The sequence below is a fragment of the Balaenoptera borealis genome (assembly GCF_965194805.1).
Source record: "Balaenoptera borealis genome assembly, chromosome: 7".
NCBI lineage: Eukaryota > Metazoa > Chordata > Mammalia > Artiodactyla > Balaenopteridae > Balaenoptera > Balaenoptera borealis.
In genome coordinates, this window is record NC_138864.1 from 77660426 (window position 1) to 77680125 (window position 19700).

General features: G+C 41.0%; 1 protein-coding gene and 1 long non-coding RNA gene across 20 annotated transcripts in view; one reads left to right on the forward strand and one right to left on the reverse strand.

The window, feature by feature from the left end:
* Positions 1 to 17257, reverse strand: part of ADAM22 (ADAM metallopeptidase domain 22) — a gene marked incomplete at its 3' end in the record, with an annotated part of 239376 nt that extends 222119 nt beyond the window's left edge. For 8 of the 19 annotated variants that reach the window (XM_082398247.1, XM_082398244.1, XM_082398246.1 and 5 more), the window contains exons 1-2: positions 16843 to 17255; positions 16228 to 16385 (exon numbers count right to left, since the gene is read on the reverse strand). In XM_082398247.1, coding sequence (XP_082254373.1) covers positions 16228 to 16385; positions 16843 to 16927 — 243 coding nt within the window. In that variant the 5' untranslated portion in view covers positions 16928 to 17255. Of the gene's footprint in view, positions 1 to 16227; positions 16386 to 16842 lie in introns of all 19 variants that reach the window. The other 11 variants (XM_082398232.1, XM_082398233.1, XM_082398230.1 and 8 more) reach the window with 4 other exon arrangements.
* On the forward strand, positions 16 to 14890 carry LOC309631787. Its single transcript, XR_014246524.1, has 2 exons — positions 16 to 14555; positions 14644 to 14890. It is a non-coding gene; the product is annotated as an uncharacterized lncRNA (long non-coding RNA).
* Positions 17258 to 19700: the final 2443 nt, after the last annotated feature.

Sequence of the window (19700 nt, forward strand, 5' to 3'; positions counted from 1 at the left end):
TTTGTTTTGTTTTGTTTTTTTTAAAATTAATTTATTTATTAATTATGGCTGTGTTGGGTCCTCGCTTCCGTGCGAGGGCCCTCCCCAGCTGCGGCAAGCGGGGGCCACTCTTCATCGCGGCGCGCGGGCCTCTCACCATCGCGGCCTCTCCTGCTGCGGAGCACAGGCTCCAGACGCGCAGGCCCAACAACTGCGGCCCACGGGCCCAGCCGCTCCGCGGCACGCGGGATCCCCCCAGACCAGGGCCCGAACCCGCGCCCCCCGCACTGGCAGGCAGACCCCCAACCACTGCGCCACCAGGGAAGCCCCAACACACTTGTTTTGATCTTTGGTGTATGTGTGTGTTTTCACTTGTTCATATGAAAACTTTAACACAAATGTCCATAGCAGTATTATGCATGATTTCCCCAAAGTGGAAACAACCCAAATCTCCATCAAAGTGAATGGATAAATAATGGATGTTATTCATCAATAAAAAGGAATGAGGGGACTTCCCTGGTGGTGCAGTGGTTAAGAATCTGCCTGCCAATGCAGGGGACACAGGTTCGAGCCCTGGTCCAGGAAGATCCCACATGCCGCGGAGCAACTAAGCCCCTGCGCCTCAACTACTGAGCCGGCATTCTAGAGCCTGCGAGCCACAACTACTGAGACCACATGCCACAACTACTGAAGCCCACACGCCTAGAGCCTGTGCTCCGCAACAAAGAGAAGCCACTACAATGAGAAGCCCACACACCACAACGAAGAGTAGCCCCCGCTCGCCGCAACTAGAGAAAGCCTGCGCACAGCAACGAAGACCCAACGCAGACAAAAATAAATAAATTTTTTAAAAAAAGGAATGAGGTTAAAATGCATGCTACAACATGGATAAACCTTGAAATCATTATGCTAAGTAACAGAAGCCAGTCACAAAAGACCAGATAGTTTATGATTCCATTTTATGAAATGTCTAGAATAGGCAAAGCTATAAAGACGGAAAGTAGATTAGTGGTTGCCCAGGGCTGGGGGTGCAGATAGGCAGGGCGGGAGAGAGCCTGGGGAATGTGTATGGGATTTCTTTTTGAGGTGAGGAAAATGTTTAAAACTGACTATGGTGATGCTTGCACAATTGCTTGAATACACTAATAAACTTTGAATTGTACACTATTGTTAAATGGGTGAATTCTATGGTGTGCAAATTATATTTCAATAATGGCCTTATAACTATATATAATGAAAATATGAATTATTTTGTTCCTGAGATTACACTAAATCAGCTGAAGTCATGAAAAGTCAGCTGATTATACTAAATCAGCTGAAGTCATGTTAAAGAGTTCATTTTTGTGGGCCAGTTACTTAATCTTAACATTTTGACGCGGGAGCCCCTCCCCGACACAAGCCCTTACTTTCTTTTCTGATTATAAACCTATTTTCAGATCAGTCCTTCATTCACACTAAGATATTAATGCTTGAAAACAGCTCAGAGTGCCATCCCTCTCTAGGGTCTCTACTTATACCAAAGTGGCTATTCTCAAGTGGGGTTTTCTGATTTAAGTCAAATGTGCAGATCTTTTAGAGCCTGGAGGTTTCATAGAGTAATAGTTCTATAAGAGTAGTATCTACCACCTAAGAAATAAAGAAAGTAAATATTTTTTACTCAGCATAATCCCCTGGAGTTTTGTTTGTTTGTTTGTTTTCTGCCACTTTGTGTGGCATGCGGGATCTTGGTTCCCCAACCAGGGATTGAACCCATGTCCCCTTCAGTGGAAGTGCGGAATCTTAACCACTGGATGGCCAGGGAAGTTCCGGAAAGTAAATATTTTATATTAACTTGTTAGTCCACAATAGGGAGGTAAAGATTGAGAAAAAAATAAAAATAAAACAAAATATTAGACAAGAAAGTATTGGAGGCTTAGTTACAGGGAGAAAAAAAAAGAGGATGCTGTCCTTGGTTCAAAAAAAAATCAAAACTCCACAAACAAATATCAGAAAAACTCCTTAGCTAAATATGTCATACGAGTTCAGAACTATCAGAAATACTATATGTCACTTTCCCAGAAGACAGACATCATTGTCTTAAAGAAGATGCAGCTCCAGGCAGCAAATGGCAAAGTCTGATGAATAAAGTCACACACAAAGGTTAAATAGCTTGGATTTATTTGTGTTGGGAGAGACAGGGCTAGAAACTGACATGAATGATTTTGTCACAGTGATTAAAGCAGCCGGGAGATAGCAAGGCAGCTTTATATGGTAGAATATCAGTCTGCCAATCATTGTGCAAGTTCCCACTGCTTTCTCCAGTCTTGTCTCTCCTATACTCATGGCCCTGCCTCACACGTGAAGCAAGGGGGACAGCTACCTGCAGTTCAGGTGCTCACCGTGATGGGATCCTCACAGAACCTGGGCTTTCTATATAGACAGGGTGGCTCTGTCGGGCCGGCAAGAATGTACACGGAGAGAAAAAAAACTTTTTTTTAAATAATAAAAAATAAAGAATGTACGCGGAGGGAAGAGGAAGAAAGAGGTCAGGGATAAGGTATAAATGTGGAAGGAGGCCCGTGCTCCTCTCAAACCCATCCCAACAAAAGATTTTAACAATCCGGAGGAAAGAAATACTGTGATGGTTGGAAATACATCAGAAGAACATAAATGGTCACAGAACACTTTTTCTGCATCTTTGAGATTGAAAGTTGAAACAAAGGCAGACCATAAATATTGGCTGAGTACCACCTATCCATCAGGCAGAGTGTTAAGCAGTGAACAAATAACGGTGAAAACGAATGACAACGTTCCAGCCCAACATTAGAGTCCATCTCATGGGGACACCTTCTGTTAACCCACCCAAATGATCAGGGCACCAGTACCCCTGCACCAACACACACACACAAGCAGGAATAATTTTATGCCAAGCCTGTGAGGCAAGTTGAACTATTAGTATACCTGTCAAAGTGCCTCGTCATGGCTCAATGCTGAGTCTGAATCCTGCAGCAATGGAGCAATGGACCCCTCTGGAAGACTCTGAGAAGTGACACGCTCAGCAGTTGTGGAGGATGGACCAGACACAAACTCAGAGTCTAAGTCCAGGGGATTATGAGCAGTGAGAACAAGGAGAATGATTTTCGGAAGGCGACTATTCCAACAGCAAAGAGCAGAAGTGAAACTCACTGCAATCCACACCCAAAGAAGGGAATGAATGAGGGACAGTTTAAGGGGAACAAAAGAAACAACAAATGAAAAAGAAAAACCACATAAAAAACAGGTTTGAAGGTAAGTAGTAGAGTGGGAAGCTTGTTGAACTATAACACATTTTGCAAATCCCAAAAATAAGTCAGTCCAGCAACAGGCAACAGGGATGGTTCCCAACACTGAATATAAATAACCTTTCAGAGACTTGTTTTTACTTTAGTTGCTAAGAGAAAAAGAGGCATTTGACAGAAAGAGAGTAGGGGAAAAAATACAAAATAAACCAAGGGTCATAGGGAAAGTGAACAGAGCAAGGCTATGTTCACAGGAAAATGATAAATGGAAAGAGGCAACAGGAACGTGACAGAGCCTGAACTGAGAAATGAGGAAAGAAAGAGATGAGAGAAAAGAAAAAAAATAATCGACCAGGGAAAACCTGATGTAACAACAGGGGTCTAGAGGCATAAGAATGGAACAGGGCTCTCTAAGTCATGGCATCAATGATGTCATCCAGTTCTCGTTTGCTTTTTGAGCACTTGCTATGTACAAGGCTCTGAGCTCAATGCTGGGAAGAAATAAAAATGGATATTTTTTTATTTATGCCCTCACACCATGTTTTTCCCTAAATTAAATTGAAATAATTCTTACCCCGTCACCCTGGGACAACTGCAAACTTCATGATTTCATAATCAGAACACTTTAAAAAAAGTCCTAAAAAACTCATTAGTCAATGACCTCAAGTAGATTTCATATTAAATCGGTTAAGTTATGAATGAATAGTACCTTCCCTTCATTAAGTATGAGAGAACATTGCCCATGCAAGATCATTAAGAACTATAAGGACATCATGCTAAACTTACCTCAGAAATTAAATTAAATGAAAAATTCATAGTATCTCAGCACCTCTTTTTACCCTGAAGGATGCTGAGGACCAACGAAAGTTGCTACACGCCATGGTTTGAAATAGCCTCGTCTCTAGTCACTCATCCAGTCAGAAATGGCTTCACCTTTGGTGATAGCCATGAACACAACTTGAATTTTGCCCACCTCCTTATCAATCAATATCTGTCCAAGCTTTCAGGTACTTTTATGAGGAAATCAGTTTGAAAAAAAGCGATGTGCTGTTTATAGCTAAACAAGCTGTATACTTTTGTAAAACGTAAGAACGATTTTCCTGTCCTGCATCAAAACTTCCATTATCTTCAAAGATGTTTAAGTTTCTATCATAGTCAATAAAACTCTTTCTAAGAAATGATGGCTTGATTACTTAACACATGGTAAATTTGTTAATGTATGTGTAAAAAAAATTTTCCCATTCTTCTTCTTAAACACTTTCCTAAAGTTTTCTTGAAAAGCACATCAAAGTACTCCTAACTATTGCTAAACTGCAGGTGATACCAAACTAATCTTGAAAATAACCCACTATTTATAGCAAATGGAGACTGACACCAAAATTATCCATCTCAATAAGAACAAATTTTCCAAACTCCCACTTACAAGGACTCTTCCATTATTAACATACTTTTTTTTTAATACGTACCACATGCCATGTAAAATGAGCTTGTTGCTCATTTTGCACAAACTAAGTGTGAGTTTTCAGAGCATCAGCTGTCACACGAGTTAGGACATCAATCTTTATGTAAGCGTCATCTCCTGATCCAGGACAGGCACAGTCTGCAGTCTGAACTACGTTAATGGGGAAAAGAGTGGGCCCCTGAAAGCCCCCTCCCACTAGCCTGCAGAGCCTTAGACAAGACCAGTGAAGGATATGATCTTGGAGGAGGAAGGAAGGAGGGAAAATAAGGAATAAAGAAGAAGAAGAATAGGAAGGAGGAGAAGAAGAGGAGGAAGAGGAGGAGGAGGAGAAAGTGGTCCCTCTCTCTGAACCAAACACTTAAAGCTCATGAGGGCATGGAAACAATCCCAAGGGCCATTAGAGCAAGTCTGGCTAAAAAACACATGGTTCTCTTTAAAAACAAGAGACCTCAGTCAAGAGTGGAGCCAACCACTGAAACCTCAATGGGCTGAGATCAAAAACTCAGAAAGTGTCTCAGACTTTTTCAGGTCACTCTCTCTAGCTGAGCCAGGAGGATACTGGACTGAGCTGGCACAGTGGACCCAGTATCTTCTCTCTAGACCTGATTTTTTTTTTTTTTATTTCCCTGAGCCTCGCCTTCCACTACCCTTTTACCCACAGCCTGCTCCTGCCCCCATGTTCTGATGACCCAAGATTACTCTCCTGCAAACTGCTCCGACTCCAGCCTACCCTAGGTTAATACTACCCTGCATAACCTTGACTGCTATGGGTCCACAGCTAGGTTCCAGGCCAGACTCCTGACAGGACAGTCCAAAGGCATTAAAAATCCACCAGGGAATTCATGGACACCAGGTCTATGAAGTGGCAGCTCCTCTGCAGCATCTTGCTATCTAATCCGAAGAAAGAGAAACCACTGAGAGCAAAGCTTGAGCTCTGACCAGGAGTAGCAACTGGTGTGTACCAGCCTGACCCCAAAGTCCTCACCTCACTAGAGGAGGAAATGAAGGCAATTTCTCCCAAAGAAGCCTGCTTAAAAGGCAAACTGAAAAAAAAAAAAAAAAAAAAAATTACATAAGAATAGAAATTGACCAACTAGAGGCATGATTCAGTGCCAAACAGAATAAGAGGTCAAAGAAAACTGTCAACCAGTTCTACTGCCTTGGGCAGAAAATTTTAAAACGACTTGCAAAATGTGAGCTCTTGAGGTCTAGCTTCAGGGAAGTATCATCGATTTCCCATCTTCAAAGAGTCATCTAATGTTCTTCACTTGGGACAAAAAAAAAAAATGCAGCAAAAGGGCAACTATTGCTAAGTGCTAAAGTCCCCTCATACAAAATTAATTTTTAAAAAGGAGAATAAAAATGTTGATTTACACTTACAGATGAATATGATTCTGAAACATCGTTTCAATACAAACAACAAATAGATTGTGAGACAGGATGGGGCAGGGGGAGGGAAGGATTAAGCTCCTTACTCTTTCTCTGTCTAGCTTTAGAACTGCTGATATTTCTGAATCATGGTACAACATTTTAAATTTTATCTTCAAAATCAAGTTATATATAATACTCTGCTCTGGGGAAAACAGATTTCTGTCTTAAAAGCAACTCAGAAGGTAAAATCAAAAAGTAAAGGACACCTAGAAGTTTAAAATCAGTTTTTCTATATGATGTTTTCATATTTTTTAAAATACAGCATATTGAACTCCATTTCTGTGTCAAATAATTGCAATTATCAAAGGGGATGTAAATTCAATATTTGAAAAGACTAAAATTATTCATGCATTTATTCATATGGAGCCCAACCTTATTCCAAAAAAGATTTCAGCTTGTTTTATGTGGACAATTACAAGATAAAATAAAATTTTTAAGTAGATGAGAAACCCAGGGGAGACGGAAAACTCTTTAATTCAATAAATATTTATTAAGCACCGACTCTGTGCCAGTCACTGCTCTAGGCAGTGGAGATGTGTGGTGACGGAACAGACAAGATCACTATTCTCATGTAGTTTACCATCCAGGGATGGCATAGTGAAAGAAAGACAATAAACAAGTCAATCATTAAAAAGAATGTCAAGTGCTAGGAAGAAAAAAAGACTAATGGTGACAAGGAGGGGAGTGGAATGGGAATACTTTAGAAAAGTGGACAGAGGAAACCTCTTGAGATCACTTTTTTTAAGCCCAATATTTATTTTAGTCTAACATGCACTTGAAAATGTGCACAGATATGACTTCCCAGATTGATAAATTATCACTAGTCGAGAGAGATTTCGGATGATTTTGCATTGAAATGGGGATGATGGGAAGGAAGAGGACAATGAGACAGGAATGAAGCTGCTACGAAAACTTATGCTGGGACTTCCGCTTTGGAGGAGGACACAATTCGCCTTGAAACTTTTGGCATTCATGTCAAGGAAGGAAACACAGTTACAAGATAAATCTCTCCTCTTGGTCATGCGGAGACACCATGTGTAACGTTCTCCAAGACTTCCATGAATAATGTAACTGGTTTCTCAGGAACATTTCTTACAATGTCCTTCAAAATATCCTTTAGAAAAAGCCTGGAAGGTGATTGAAGAGGTCAGGGAAGTGACTGAGGAAACGGATACCAATTCAGATACCAAACTCCCTTGTGACTAACTGGAATCCAAGGAGATTTAAGAAAAAATATCTTAAACCTTGAGAATACAAAGAGCTCCTAGACCCTGGATACAAACTGGAATCCCCTGGAGAGACTTTTTAAAATACTCCCACCCCAGAATGCTCTATGGAGGAATAGATGATAATTCTCCATAAATACTTTCTGTTAAGTGAATTTCTGGCAGATTAAACTCCAACAAGTATTCAGAGTGCAGATGTTCTCTGCTGCCATTTAGAAGAAGATTCAGATATTTCCATGTGGTTAAAAGAATATCTGAGGTAGAGGTAGAAATTATACCCATTTCTAGAAATGAAGACATATAACAAGTGTGAAACAGGACATCAATTCACCCCTGAATGAAGCTAGCGAGGGAGGAGACCAGGGCAGGGCCAAGAGTTTTAAAGAAATGGTAGGTTTGTTCCAATACATAGATGACACAGTAACCACATGTGAAATAAGTAAGAAAGATTACAAGAGGCTTATTTTATGTGGATCTCTAACATTTTCTTTGAGAATTCTTAACCCAATTCTACTACTTGTCAGTTGTATGACCTTGGGCTGGTTAATTAGCGTCCTTAAGCCTCAGTTTCCTCATCTATAAAATGGGTATAATAATATCTACCTCATAATGAGAGATAACACATGTAAATCGCTCAGCACAGTGTCTGACACGTGGTAAATATTCAGTAAATATTAATTCTTATTTTCAACTCTTTCCCTCAATATTTGCTTTCTAATGCTTTTATTACCAAAGTAAACACATCCAGCTAGATGTTCACAGAAGCTATCATTTTGGTTATTATTATTACATATGTCTTTGACCTGAATGCTTTGACATCTGGGACTCTAGAGCTACTTGTTCTATGAAGACACAAAAGATATTTTGTATCTTTTCATTTGGAGAAGGATACACAAACACGGATTCCTTTTTAGCATTTCATGTTTCTGCTTTATGAAACTTAAAGCAGAAGAAGAGCATGTATAATTTTGGTACTGACAACTGGATCCTGAAATCTTTGATTTACGAAGAAAGATTATAACAATCAATGTTCACATGCAGTTCCGAAACAAAACACACATCCTTTGAGAGGTGTTTCTAACCTTTTAAATGTTAAATATCTTTATATATTCCATTCTCATTCTCAAGGTAGTAGAAATGAAGCATTCCTACTGTGTTCCGCAAGTTTCTTCACTACTATATAACTTTTAAAAATATTTTCAAGTGCTGCAAGAAATATATAGTTCCAATGGGACAGATGTAAGACATCTTTTACCCCAGTGCCATTGAAAGATATCTAAGGAAATGTTGGTGACCTCCTGTGTTAAGGCCAGGTTAGCCTAGTGCTTCAGCACATAGGCAGTGCAGTAGAGCTGAAGTGTCTGGGTTCAAATACCCTCTCCGCTACCTACCAGCTTTGTGATTTTGCAGCTAAATATTACCTGTCACATGATTCTTGTGAGGATGCAATGTGTTTGTACAGATCAAAAGTACTCAGAAAACTGTTCAGCACATAAAAAGTAACCACATGAGTTACCATTTATTAAATATTTATTAAATATTATTAAATATTTTAGTGTATACTATAACATGACAACACTATTATAAGTATTTCTCTTTTCCTGGTTTCTCTTTCCTTCCTCCTTCTTGCCATTCTCCTCAAGGTCTCTTCCTCTTCTTGTGCCCTCCCCCACTCTTTTTAATAACATCCTTTTTCCCTTTGGGGCTTATCCATAATCCTCAATGATAAATGTGGCAATATATGGGCCCCACTGGAGTTATAGAGTACTACTAACCCTATATGACAAGAAAGCAGACCTCCCTCCATGTACTTTTAGAAGGGGCTTAATCATTAAAAATGATACAACACTTGGCATTCTTTGAAATAAGAGAAAAGAAATAAAACTTAAGGACAATTTGTATCATCCCATAAGCTTTTAGAGTCATTCATAGTTTTCCACGTGTAGCTGTAAAGAAGCGATGAAAGACAAGGTTCTTCTGTGCACAGTGTGCACGGTAAAACCACTGGGCAGAATTTCAAAGATGCCCAAAAGAAATATATACAAATTGGGATCTCATAGACTAAAAGCAAGATGTAAGGAAAACTCCTACAATTCTAAATTTTATTTTCTTTTAACTATTTAACTGTAAGAGAAGGTTGACAGGAGAATAAAAATGTGCTGAGAAATGTCTCCTTCCTATTTATGGCAGTGGAACAAAGTTTTGATTGGTGGCAAACTTTACCAGTATTGAGCTACTTAGGTTTAACAAATGCACATTAAGGAAAAAAAAGATGTTTGTGCTATCCTTGCAAAATACTTCTAAAGCTGTAATTCCTAGGAGTCCTTTTCCGCCAGGGAAGCAGTACTGCAGACAACTTTTGGTTAAGCTGACTCAGTGCTCCCAAGTGAAACAACCCAATTTTAAGTACAGCTCATCCATGCTTAGGCATATGGATAATTATATTCATAAGAACAGAGCACAGGCACTTCCCTGGTGGCACAGTGGTTAAGAATCTGCCTGCCGAAGCAGGGGACATGGGTTCAAGCCCTGGTCCAGGAAGATCCCACATGCTGCAGAGCAACTAAGCCCATGCGCCACAACTACTGAGCCTGCGCTCTAGAGCCCGTGAACCACTACTACTGAGCCCGCGTGCCACAACTAGTGAAGCCCCCCGCCTAGAGCCCGTGCTCCGCAACAAGAAAAGCCACCGCAATGAGAAGCCCGCGCACCGCAACAAAGAGCAGCCCCCCCTCGCCGCAACTAGAGAAAGCCCGCGCACAGCAACAAAGACCCAATGCAGCCAAAAATTAATTAATTAATTAATTATTTTAAAAACGAATGGAGCACAGCTACTGCTTGCCATCCTGCGACCATCTTGCATTTTCCCCACTCGTTACTGATTATCAAAACTATAATAAATGGTAGATCTATGTTCTTGGCACTTGACTACTTGAGAAGCTTACAACACTTTCCAGGGAATGAGATAGAAAGAAAAATAAGTAGCCTCTCTATTCACTGGCAATAAAGACTTTTGACAAAAAGAAATTCTGCTACTTGTAGAGAAAAGCAATTACTGGCTGCAAAACAAATTATTGAAAATGTATGGGTTGACCACACAACAAAATAAACCACCAAATAACCTCTGATGCTACAGTAAAACTATCACGCTTGGCTAGCAAAAAAGGAGAAACCATTAAGGTGCTTACTCTGAAAAACAGAAATTATGTGATCATCAGTATCAAACCAACAGTAGGACTCAGTAGGTGATATCTTGCCCATATGGGTGTCCAGTTAAAAATATATTTTATCCTATTATCTGCAACATACAATTTTTTCAGCACAAAAAATTTCAAGTCAGAGGAAAGGAAGACTGAATACTTTGAATATTCTAGTTCTGAGTGCTATTTTACAGGACTGAAATTACTTCAGACTAGGCAGACAATCTTTAGGACAGCAAGGTTACCCACAATCAAATATAATTTCTTTGATTACCATTTCTAGAACTTCATGGCACAATAAGCTTTCAGTATGGGCTGATCATCTGATTCAGGATAAAAATAAAGTATGTGTTCAAGTAACTGGCCAGATAGTAAAGAAATCTTTTACAATATGGACTCATACAAACAGAATGATTATTTCACACCAATCAAACTGCCAGTATTTCCACAGAACTAAAATATTAAAATTTTTTCCAAAAATATAACTGTGCAGTTCCATTTAGTGATGAAAACTGAAGTAAGGACACATTAAAAGTAAAATTAAGGTGTTTTATACCATCACAGTTCTTGTGAGTTTTCTGAAACATTAAGTAAAACATTGCTGGTTTCCTTACTCTAGGTTAATGGCTCTATCTTACCAGGTGAGAAGTGATTCTTGAATTAGGTTAGATGACTTATAACATTTCTTCCATCTCTACAACTGTTAAGATTCCACTTATGTAAATTCGAGTAATTTGTAACTTCTGGGAATGTGTTAAATTCAGGTAATTAGGGCACCATTTTGCATTAAGGCAAATGTCATAAAATTTCTAAACAGTACTCAAGCAGCCTGAGGGAGTTAATGTTATTTAACAAAAACTCATATAGTGCTTACAGAATATGCAGCACTGTTCTAAATGCTTTATAAATATTAACTCATTTATACTAAGCAGCTAAGTATACTTAGTAACTAAGTTCTTGCAAGCTTAATGAGTATGTGAATTGGCATTTAACAATGAAATAAAGTGAACAACCACTTTCACTCAGCTTTTGAAATTAAGATAATTCATTTCTGGGACTTCCCTAGCGGCGCAGTGGTTAAGAATCTGCCTGCCAATTCAGGGGACATGGGTTCGATCCCTGGTCTGGGAAGATCCCACATGCCGCGGAGCAACTAAGCACTTGCGCCACAACTACTGAGCCTGTGCTCTAGAGCCCGTGAGCCACAACTACTGAAGCCCACGCGCCTATGGCCTGTGTTCCGCAATGAGAAGCCACCGCAATGAGAAACCCACGCATCGCAACGAAGAGTAGCCCCCGCTTGCTGCAACTAGAGAAAGCACACACGCAACAACGAAGACCCAATGCAGCAAAAAAAAAAGATTATTCATTTCTAACAATTAGGGTTATTCCACGACAACGTGAATCTGGTCAGTAACTCTCCTTACTGAAATCCTTGAATCGCTTTCAGGACAAGTCCAAATTCCTCAGCAAGTCATGAAGGTGCTGCAGCATCTATTTTCTGGTTTCCTGTTTTGTTTCATCTGTCCGTTAAATCCTAACTATTTGCAGTTTAAAATGTGTCTTGATGTCACATGCCCACATACCTCCTGCCCCTTCTGTTTGATATGCCCACCCCTTCCCTTTAATTTGGCCACTTCCTACTCACCCTCAAAACACAGCTCAGATAACACCTCTCTCTGAGAGCCCTGACTGCTCACCTGGGTTAAGCACTGTCTTCTCTCTTCCACAGCTCTCTGTGATCACCTCCAGAAAATCACACACAAGTACAGAGTGTAACTGCCTATCCATTCATCCATCTTCCTACTTGTCTGTAAATTCCTTAAAGGCTAGAACTGGGTCTTTTATCTCTAAATCCCCAGGGTCTTGCAAAAAAAATTGGTACACAGTATGAGCTCAAGTATATAAATGCCTTTTTAATAAACAAATAAACAAATCAATATATACCTTTGTGAGCTGATAGAAAAGCATCCTAATTTTATTTCTGAAGTAGAAAGGAAGTTGCTAAACATATTTATGAGTATAAATTACATCTATTTTAATCACCAAAGAAATAACAAGGTCCATACAGAATTAACTTATGTTTTGGGGTTCAGTGACAGCTCTCAACGAAACAAGAAATGACAAATTGCAGGACCACTCCTTACTTTCCTAACTGTAGGAAGTGTTGGCTTATGACAACTAGGTCTTTACAACTCTAACTGCCAGATTCAGTCCTACTAGTCAGTGATCAGTAACTGTAGTTGAGGAGCATGGTAAACTGCTACAGCTCCCAGGTGATCCAGGTATCCAACCAGATGCACTCTGTATACCTCACCATGTGCCAGCACTGACATAATTGCTTGTCATAATTACTATGATGATAAGACAGGATCTTCACTCTCATTTCTGACTTGAATGAATAATCTACTCACGCTGTTTAACCTAAATCCTACCGATTCATTCACACCTCACCAAAAGCCAGAGTCATTCTTCTCAATAGTGAGGTTTATTCTTATAGGAAGTAGAAGCTGCACAGGCCCCAAGTATCTTCTGCCCCAAGTAGAGAGGCCTATGAACCAAAATAATCTACAGAAGTGGTATTTCAGGGGGCTTCCCTGGTGGCACAGTGGTTGAGAATCCGCCTGCCAATGCAGGGGACACGGGTTCGAGCCCTGGTCTGGGAAGATCCCACATGCCGCGGAGCAACTGGTCCCGTGAGCCACAATTACTGAGCCTGCGCGTCTGGAGCCTGTGCTCCGCAACAAGAGAGGCCGCGATAGTGAGAGGCCCACGCACTGCGATGAAGAGTGGCCCCCGCTCGCCGCAACTAGAGAAAGCCCTCGCACAGAAACAAAGACCCAACACAGCCAAAAATAAATAAATAAAATCAAAAAAAAAATTAAAAAAAAAAAAAGAAGTGGTATTTCAGAAATGGGGAGAAAAAGGAGGACTGCCTGTTGTCCAAGAGTGGTGGTCTTTACCAACACAGAGAAGGGCAGAGGGTACCTAAAGACATCACCAGCATGAGGCAGAGACTCCGGAGTTTAGAGGTGCAATCCTGCAGCATTTTCTGCATCTCTACTTTCTTCCTCTCTGAGAAACTTTTTGTGACTTGTTTTAAAGCACTGTCTATATCAGTAAAAATTCAGATTGTGAAAGACTCTACCGGATAAAGGACCCCACATCTTCAATGAATAAATTGCATGGAAAAAAGCAAGGAAATGGAGGGGGAAACCATGCATTAAAGAGACTTTAAAAACAAAAAAAAAACCTAATTGCAGTTTATAGACATTATCTGGGCCCTGGATCAAACAAACTTAAATATATATATAATGTTTATATATCTATTTTATATATTTACATATATTTAACACATTTGTATATTTAATACATATCAGCTATGATAATATCATGGTTACATTTTCTAAAAAATCTGTATCTTTTAGAGGTGCATAGTGAAATTTTATAAATGAAATGATATGATTTGCTTCAAAATAATACAGAAAGGGAGAAAAAATAGATAGGATGTAGATAAAATGAGATTGGCTATGAGTTGTTAATGATTGAAGCTGGGAGTTCATTATAATAGTCTGTCTACTTTTGTGTGTGTGTTTGAAATTTTTTATAATCAAAAGTTGTAACTGGTTTTTTCGGCCTCGGCGCACGACTCGGCTCAGTCCAGTTCAAGATGCTGGCAAACAGGGCTGGTGCTTGAAAGCTTTTCGAGGAGATAAGGTGTATTTGAACATGTGACGGGTGATATATACAGAGTAGAGGTTTTTGCTTACTGTCCCTTTCATGGTGGTAGCAGCGGAGGACTTTTGAAAAGGTGCCAAATATCTGCAAGAACATATATCTGCCCCATAGAGAATTTCTGTAGAATTCAATTCCATTTAAACTATTTAAAATCATTTTTCTGCCAACCAGCCCCAGCCTGAAGCTCAACATAGTAACTAGACTAGCTATTCTATCAATACAGCTATCTTAAGAAAACTGTCAGCTGCTTGAATTTACAAAGGTTAGTTCTAAATCCCATACTTTTGACTATTCTAAACATTGTATGTTTCAAAGTATCCTTTTAAAAACTTGTTTTTTTGTGTTTACAGTTTTTCCTATAATAGATTATTTTGATGATTAAATTTGACCCCTTTGACAGACAACAGATCAGTGGATTCCTAAGGAGCAGGGAGGAGTTTGCTGCATAGGTTTTGGTCGGGGGTGGGGTGGGTGTTGAAGAACTGCTCTACACTTTGATTATGGTGCTGATTGCCTTGGTCACATTTTGGAGTGAGTTTTACTGAATGTAAATTCAACTTCAATAAACATGGCTTTAAAAACTTAAAAAAAAAAAAAGTTGTAACTGAGCATGAGAATATTCCTCTACAGAAATAATTCTAATGTATTGAAAAATAAGACAGTGTCCTATGCTTCTTCAGTTTACTATGGAAAAAAGTCAAAATAGAAAAGGTATTTACCAAACATTAATTCAAATAAATAAATAAAATTCAAATAAAAAATAAATAAAATAGGTATTTACCAAACAATTCAAATGATGGGATTCTTCATTAATGCTTGGCATATTAGATTTTCTACTCTAATAATGTAACTAATGGATATTACTATAGCCCTTTAAATTAATTTCTATCATGTTAAAATGTTAACAGAACTAAGTACTTGGCTACAAATACAGATTTAAGTAGTATTTTTCTATTTTTACTTATTTTACACTTACAGATAAATTACTGAGTATCACATCATCAAGATACATCTTAAAATATTAAGAATATATTTATACATGTGAAAATGTTCAGCCTGCCTTTGCTTCAGTGAAGTGTGTAAAATTTTCAACTACATGAACAAGTTCTGCCTTAATATGTACTTACAGGTGGGTGAACTGGTTGCCAGGTTGATACATGTAAATACAAAAAATGCTTACATAGCCCCAAAATATTTACTTAAATTAACCAGTAAATTCAAAATAATTTTCAAGTATATCTGTGGATGTGTGATATTGACCTAAATATGGGTAAATGGTAGTTCAATTTTTATTTAAAAACATACTTTATAAATGCCCAATAAGCAACAGGGCCCTAATTACACCAAGAGGACTGCTACCAATGAAGAAAGGGGGGAGCCAGACACCTTTTCTGGAAGGTGGAGGTGAATGGGTACATCTCTGATGTCCACAAATTGAGTGAGCTGAGAACCTTGCAGTTCAGCTTAATCTTAGGGTTTGAGTTTAGTTAGGGATGTCTAGGCTTGTTTTTCCAATTTTCCTACAGTACCAATCTTGGCTTAAATCACATAAAGCCTTCCCTTTGAAAATTAAAATAACCACAACAACAATAATGATGATGCAAATCCTGCTCAAATATTATATCCCTTCTTGCCTACGCATGGCTTTTGCCTGGCAGAGGTGAGAGGGTCTCCGCCCCTTCGCTCAGGTTGCCGCACAACTACCAGAGGCAACCCGCACAAACTCCTCTCCAGCAAAGCCCCCTGCCTGTGGCTCTTTTGGGGTTTGTCGCCCCTTTCTCTTCTTTTTTGCACAGGGAGCGCCACGCATGACTCGCATTAGAATTGCACCGGTTTCACCCAAGACACTGCATCTCCAGGGCAACGGAGAGCAAACGCGGGGTCGGGGTGGGCCGGGCCGCGCGGAGGACCACCCCCAGCACCACGCCTCTCACCTGCCCGCCGCCGGGGTCGCCCCGCACCCGCGTATCGAGCGCGTCGTGCCCAGTTTCGTCTTCGCCCGAGCTGTAGATGAGCCGGAGTGGCACGATGCTCTGGCGCTCCAGGAAGCGGTTTTCCTTCCTCCTCTCCAGCTCCGTCAACGAGGCGTCTCCTCCAGGCAGGAAAGGGGGAAGGAGGAATTGGGGAGAAAAGGCGAAAATAATGACCCTGACCCACACTCGTCCATCCTGCGGTCCAACGTCTCCCTTATGAAGATCCCACCTCCCCCTCCCTCCCGGACCCCATCTGGTAAGGATGCAGAGACACAAGACGCAGAGCCTTGGACCAGCTAATCTGAGAGCATCCAGGATCGGGGCCCAGAAGCAGGGCACCCCTCTCCCATCCTCCGCATTCCTCTTCTACTTCAGAAGAAAAACAGGCATTTGACCTAAAGCTTCTAATGCATCCACACTGTATTTTTGCTTCACTTCTCTCCACCCTTCTAAAAAAACAAAAAAATCTCCCTGCGCACTCGGGAAATGGGGATGCCTCTTTACAAATGCGCTTGAGGGCTGCAAAGATGCCCGGAAAATGGTACGTCCCGGAGCCACAGAGGGCGGCGAACTTACCTGCCCGGCCGCAGCCCGCCGGGGGACAGGTCCCCAGGGCGCAGAGCAGTAAGAAGGGAACGGATACAGCCGCCGCCGCCTGCATGGTGCAGCCGTCAGCCCTCCTCGCCCGAGACGCTCAGCTCCTCATGCCCTGGCAGCCGCGTCCGGATCCCGCGCCCCGCGGCCCCGGCTCGCCTGGGCCGCCCCCTCCCAGCCCCGGCCGGTGCTGCGGCGACCGCGGCGCTGCAGCCTCCACCGCGGCGCTGCCTCAGTGCTGCATTGTGCTCCGCGGGCGCTTCCGCTGGCGGGGGGAGCGAGCGAGTGCTGCATTGGGCGGTTGGCTGTAGCTAAGTGGTTTCTAGCGCCACCCACCTCATCCCCTGGCAGAGGCTCCGGCGGGCGACGAGAACTCGGCGGGGAGCGAGCGCCGGGTGAACTCTCCCCCGCGCGCGGGCAGGGGCGCGCGCACGAGAGTCAGCTGGGAAATGTAGTTCTCTCTCCACTTCCCGCTCGTCTCCAAGACGGCGCGGACTGTCGCGACCTCGTGACCACAGGGTCATCTACAGACTGGAGACGGGAGGGAGGAAAAGGTCGAAAGAAAGAAAGGTCATCGCTGGCAAGGCCTCCCGGCACCGAGCATGCCCGAATGCGCCGACGCGGGAGCCGGGATTCAGGCACTGCGTCCCCAAAGAACTGTAATAATGTTTCCTGCAGATTTAGTAGTTAATTTAAATTATTACCAGGCAGTCATACCCTCAAGAGTACATGGTAAGTTAATCATTCAACAAACATTGTTTGAGTACCTACTATGTGCATGGCGGTTGACAAGAGCAAGGAACACAACAGTGAAGGACACGGGTATGAGGCAACTGCTGTCAGATATACTGAGTGAATACCGTTTTGTACAGTACAGAGATGTTTTCCTCCTTCCCTGGAAGAATTTTTTTTTTACTCCCTGCCTCTATTGACATGGTTTCAAGTCCACTCACCATCATGGTGATTTGAAAATACTCTCCAGTGTGTCAGTGTCCCAGCCCAAGTGTGTTATCCAGCATTAAATACGACTTAGACATGGTTTCCCAAGCAAACAGTAGAGAGGGACTCTTTTTTCTGTTGTCCTAAATTCTTGCCTAAGAGAAAAATCTATCATATTTCAGTAACCACATCTCACTGAGCTTATTGTCGCTTCAAAAAATTTCCCCCAAATCTTCAACTAATGAGACCCTTAGGAATTCTATATATGACATGCAACTGAAGCCTGAATAAGGACTACGAAATTTCAATAGTGCACTTTAGACCTTGATGCAGAAGATTCCATAATAGTTACAGTAAAATAAAACTAGAACCCAAGGGCCTGAAAAAGCCCTTTACCTTCATTCCCTGCATTATGGACCCAAATTCTTACCCCAGTTCTCTCAGTTCGGAGAATTAATTTTACAGGTTTTGTAACTGTTGTGCTTCTCTAAGTATACCGCACAATTTTTAAATTTAAATCTTTTGCTGTTATAAACAATGCCTCCCTGCGCATGTGTTGTGAGCATTTCTCTAAGGCAGATACCAAAACAAGAAATTGCTTGGTTCACAGGGTTTGCACATATTTTAGATGTAATAAATACATGCCTTTAAACCATTCCATCTCCCTGGGACAGAATGGACCTCCTGAGAGGCAAGGTAAGTGAGAAGATTCCTCTGGCACTAAGCTACAGTTTCCCAAGCAGTGTGTTATGGAGGCAGAGGAGTGGGAATAAGCTTGTCTCAGTAGCATTTCAAAACAAAGCATCCCATCCTATAGGGACAGAATCTCCTTTGAATCTCTTGGAAGGTAGTGCATTTCTGGCAACATCTTTCCTATTTCATATATATATCTACATATTTGTGGGATTTTTGCTGTTTTTCTTTCATTTGATTCCCACCAGCTAGTTCATTAACCCATTTCTCACCTCGCATATTTCTCTTTGTTTTTGATGAGAACATTTAAGTTCTATGCTTAGCAAATCTCTATTTAATACTGGTGTTATCAACTGTAGTCACCATTTTTTACATTAGATCTCAGATATTATTGGTCTTATAGCTGAAAGTTGGCATGCTTTTACCAACCTCTGTTTCCCCCATTCCCAGCCTCTGGTACCCACGTTTCTACTCTCTATTTCTATAAGTTTTACTTTTTTTTTATTCCACATATAAGTGATATCATGCAGTATGTCTTTCTCTGTCTGACTTATTTTACTTATAATGTCTTCAGGTCCATCCATGTTGTCACAAGTAGCAGGATTTCCTTCTTTCTTATGGCTGAATAATATTCCACTGTGTGTGTGTGTAGATATACATATATACACACACACCCACACATACATATATATATATATATGGGCTTGGCCAAAAAGTTCGTTCAGTTTTAAGTAAAAATAAAAGACACATTTTTCATTTTCATTAAGAACTTTATTGAACAACGTATTCCCTAACTGAACGAACTTTTTGGCCAACCCAATATATATACACACACCACTTTTCCTTTATCCATTCATTTGTTGATGGACATTTCAGTTGTTTCCACATCTTGGATAGTGTGACTATGCTGCAATGAACATGGGGCTGCAGCAGTTTGGGGGGAAGCTCCCACTCCAGCCCCGCCACTCTTAGCACCAAGAGTTAGGAGTTACAGGTTTGGGGAGAAACTAAAGCCATAGTTTTTGACCCCCTGAGGCTAACCCTGATTCATAAGGCTACCTGCACCTCTGGATTTTGGATTCACAGATCAAGTCCAAGCCCATTCTTATGTCACCATCAAGGCCCCCAAAAGGCATTCTCACTACTTCTGTTTGTTTTTGTACATTTTATTAGAAAGGACTATAAAATAACCATTTAGACATTTTACC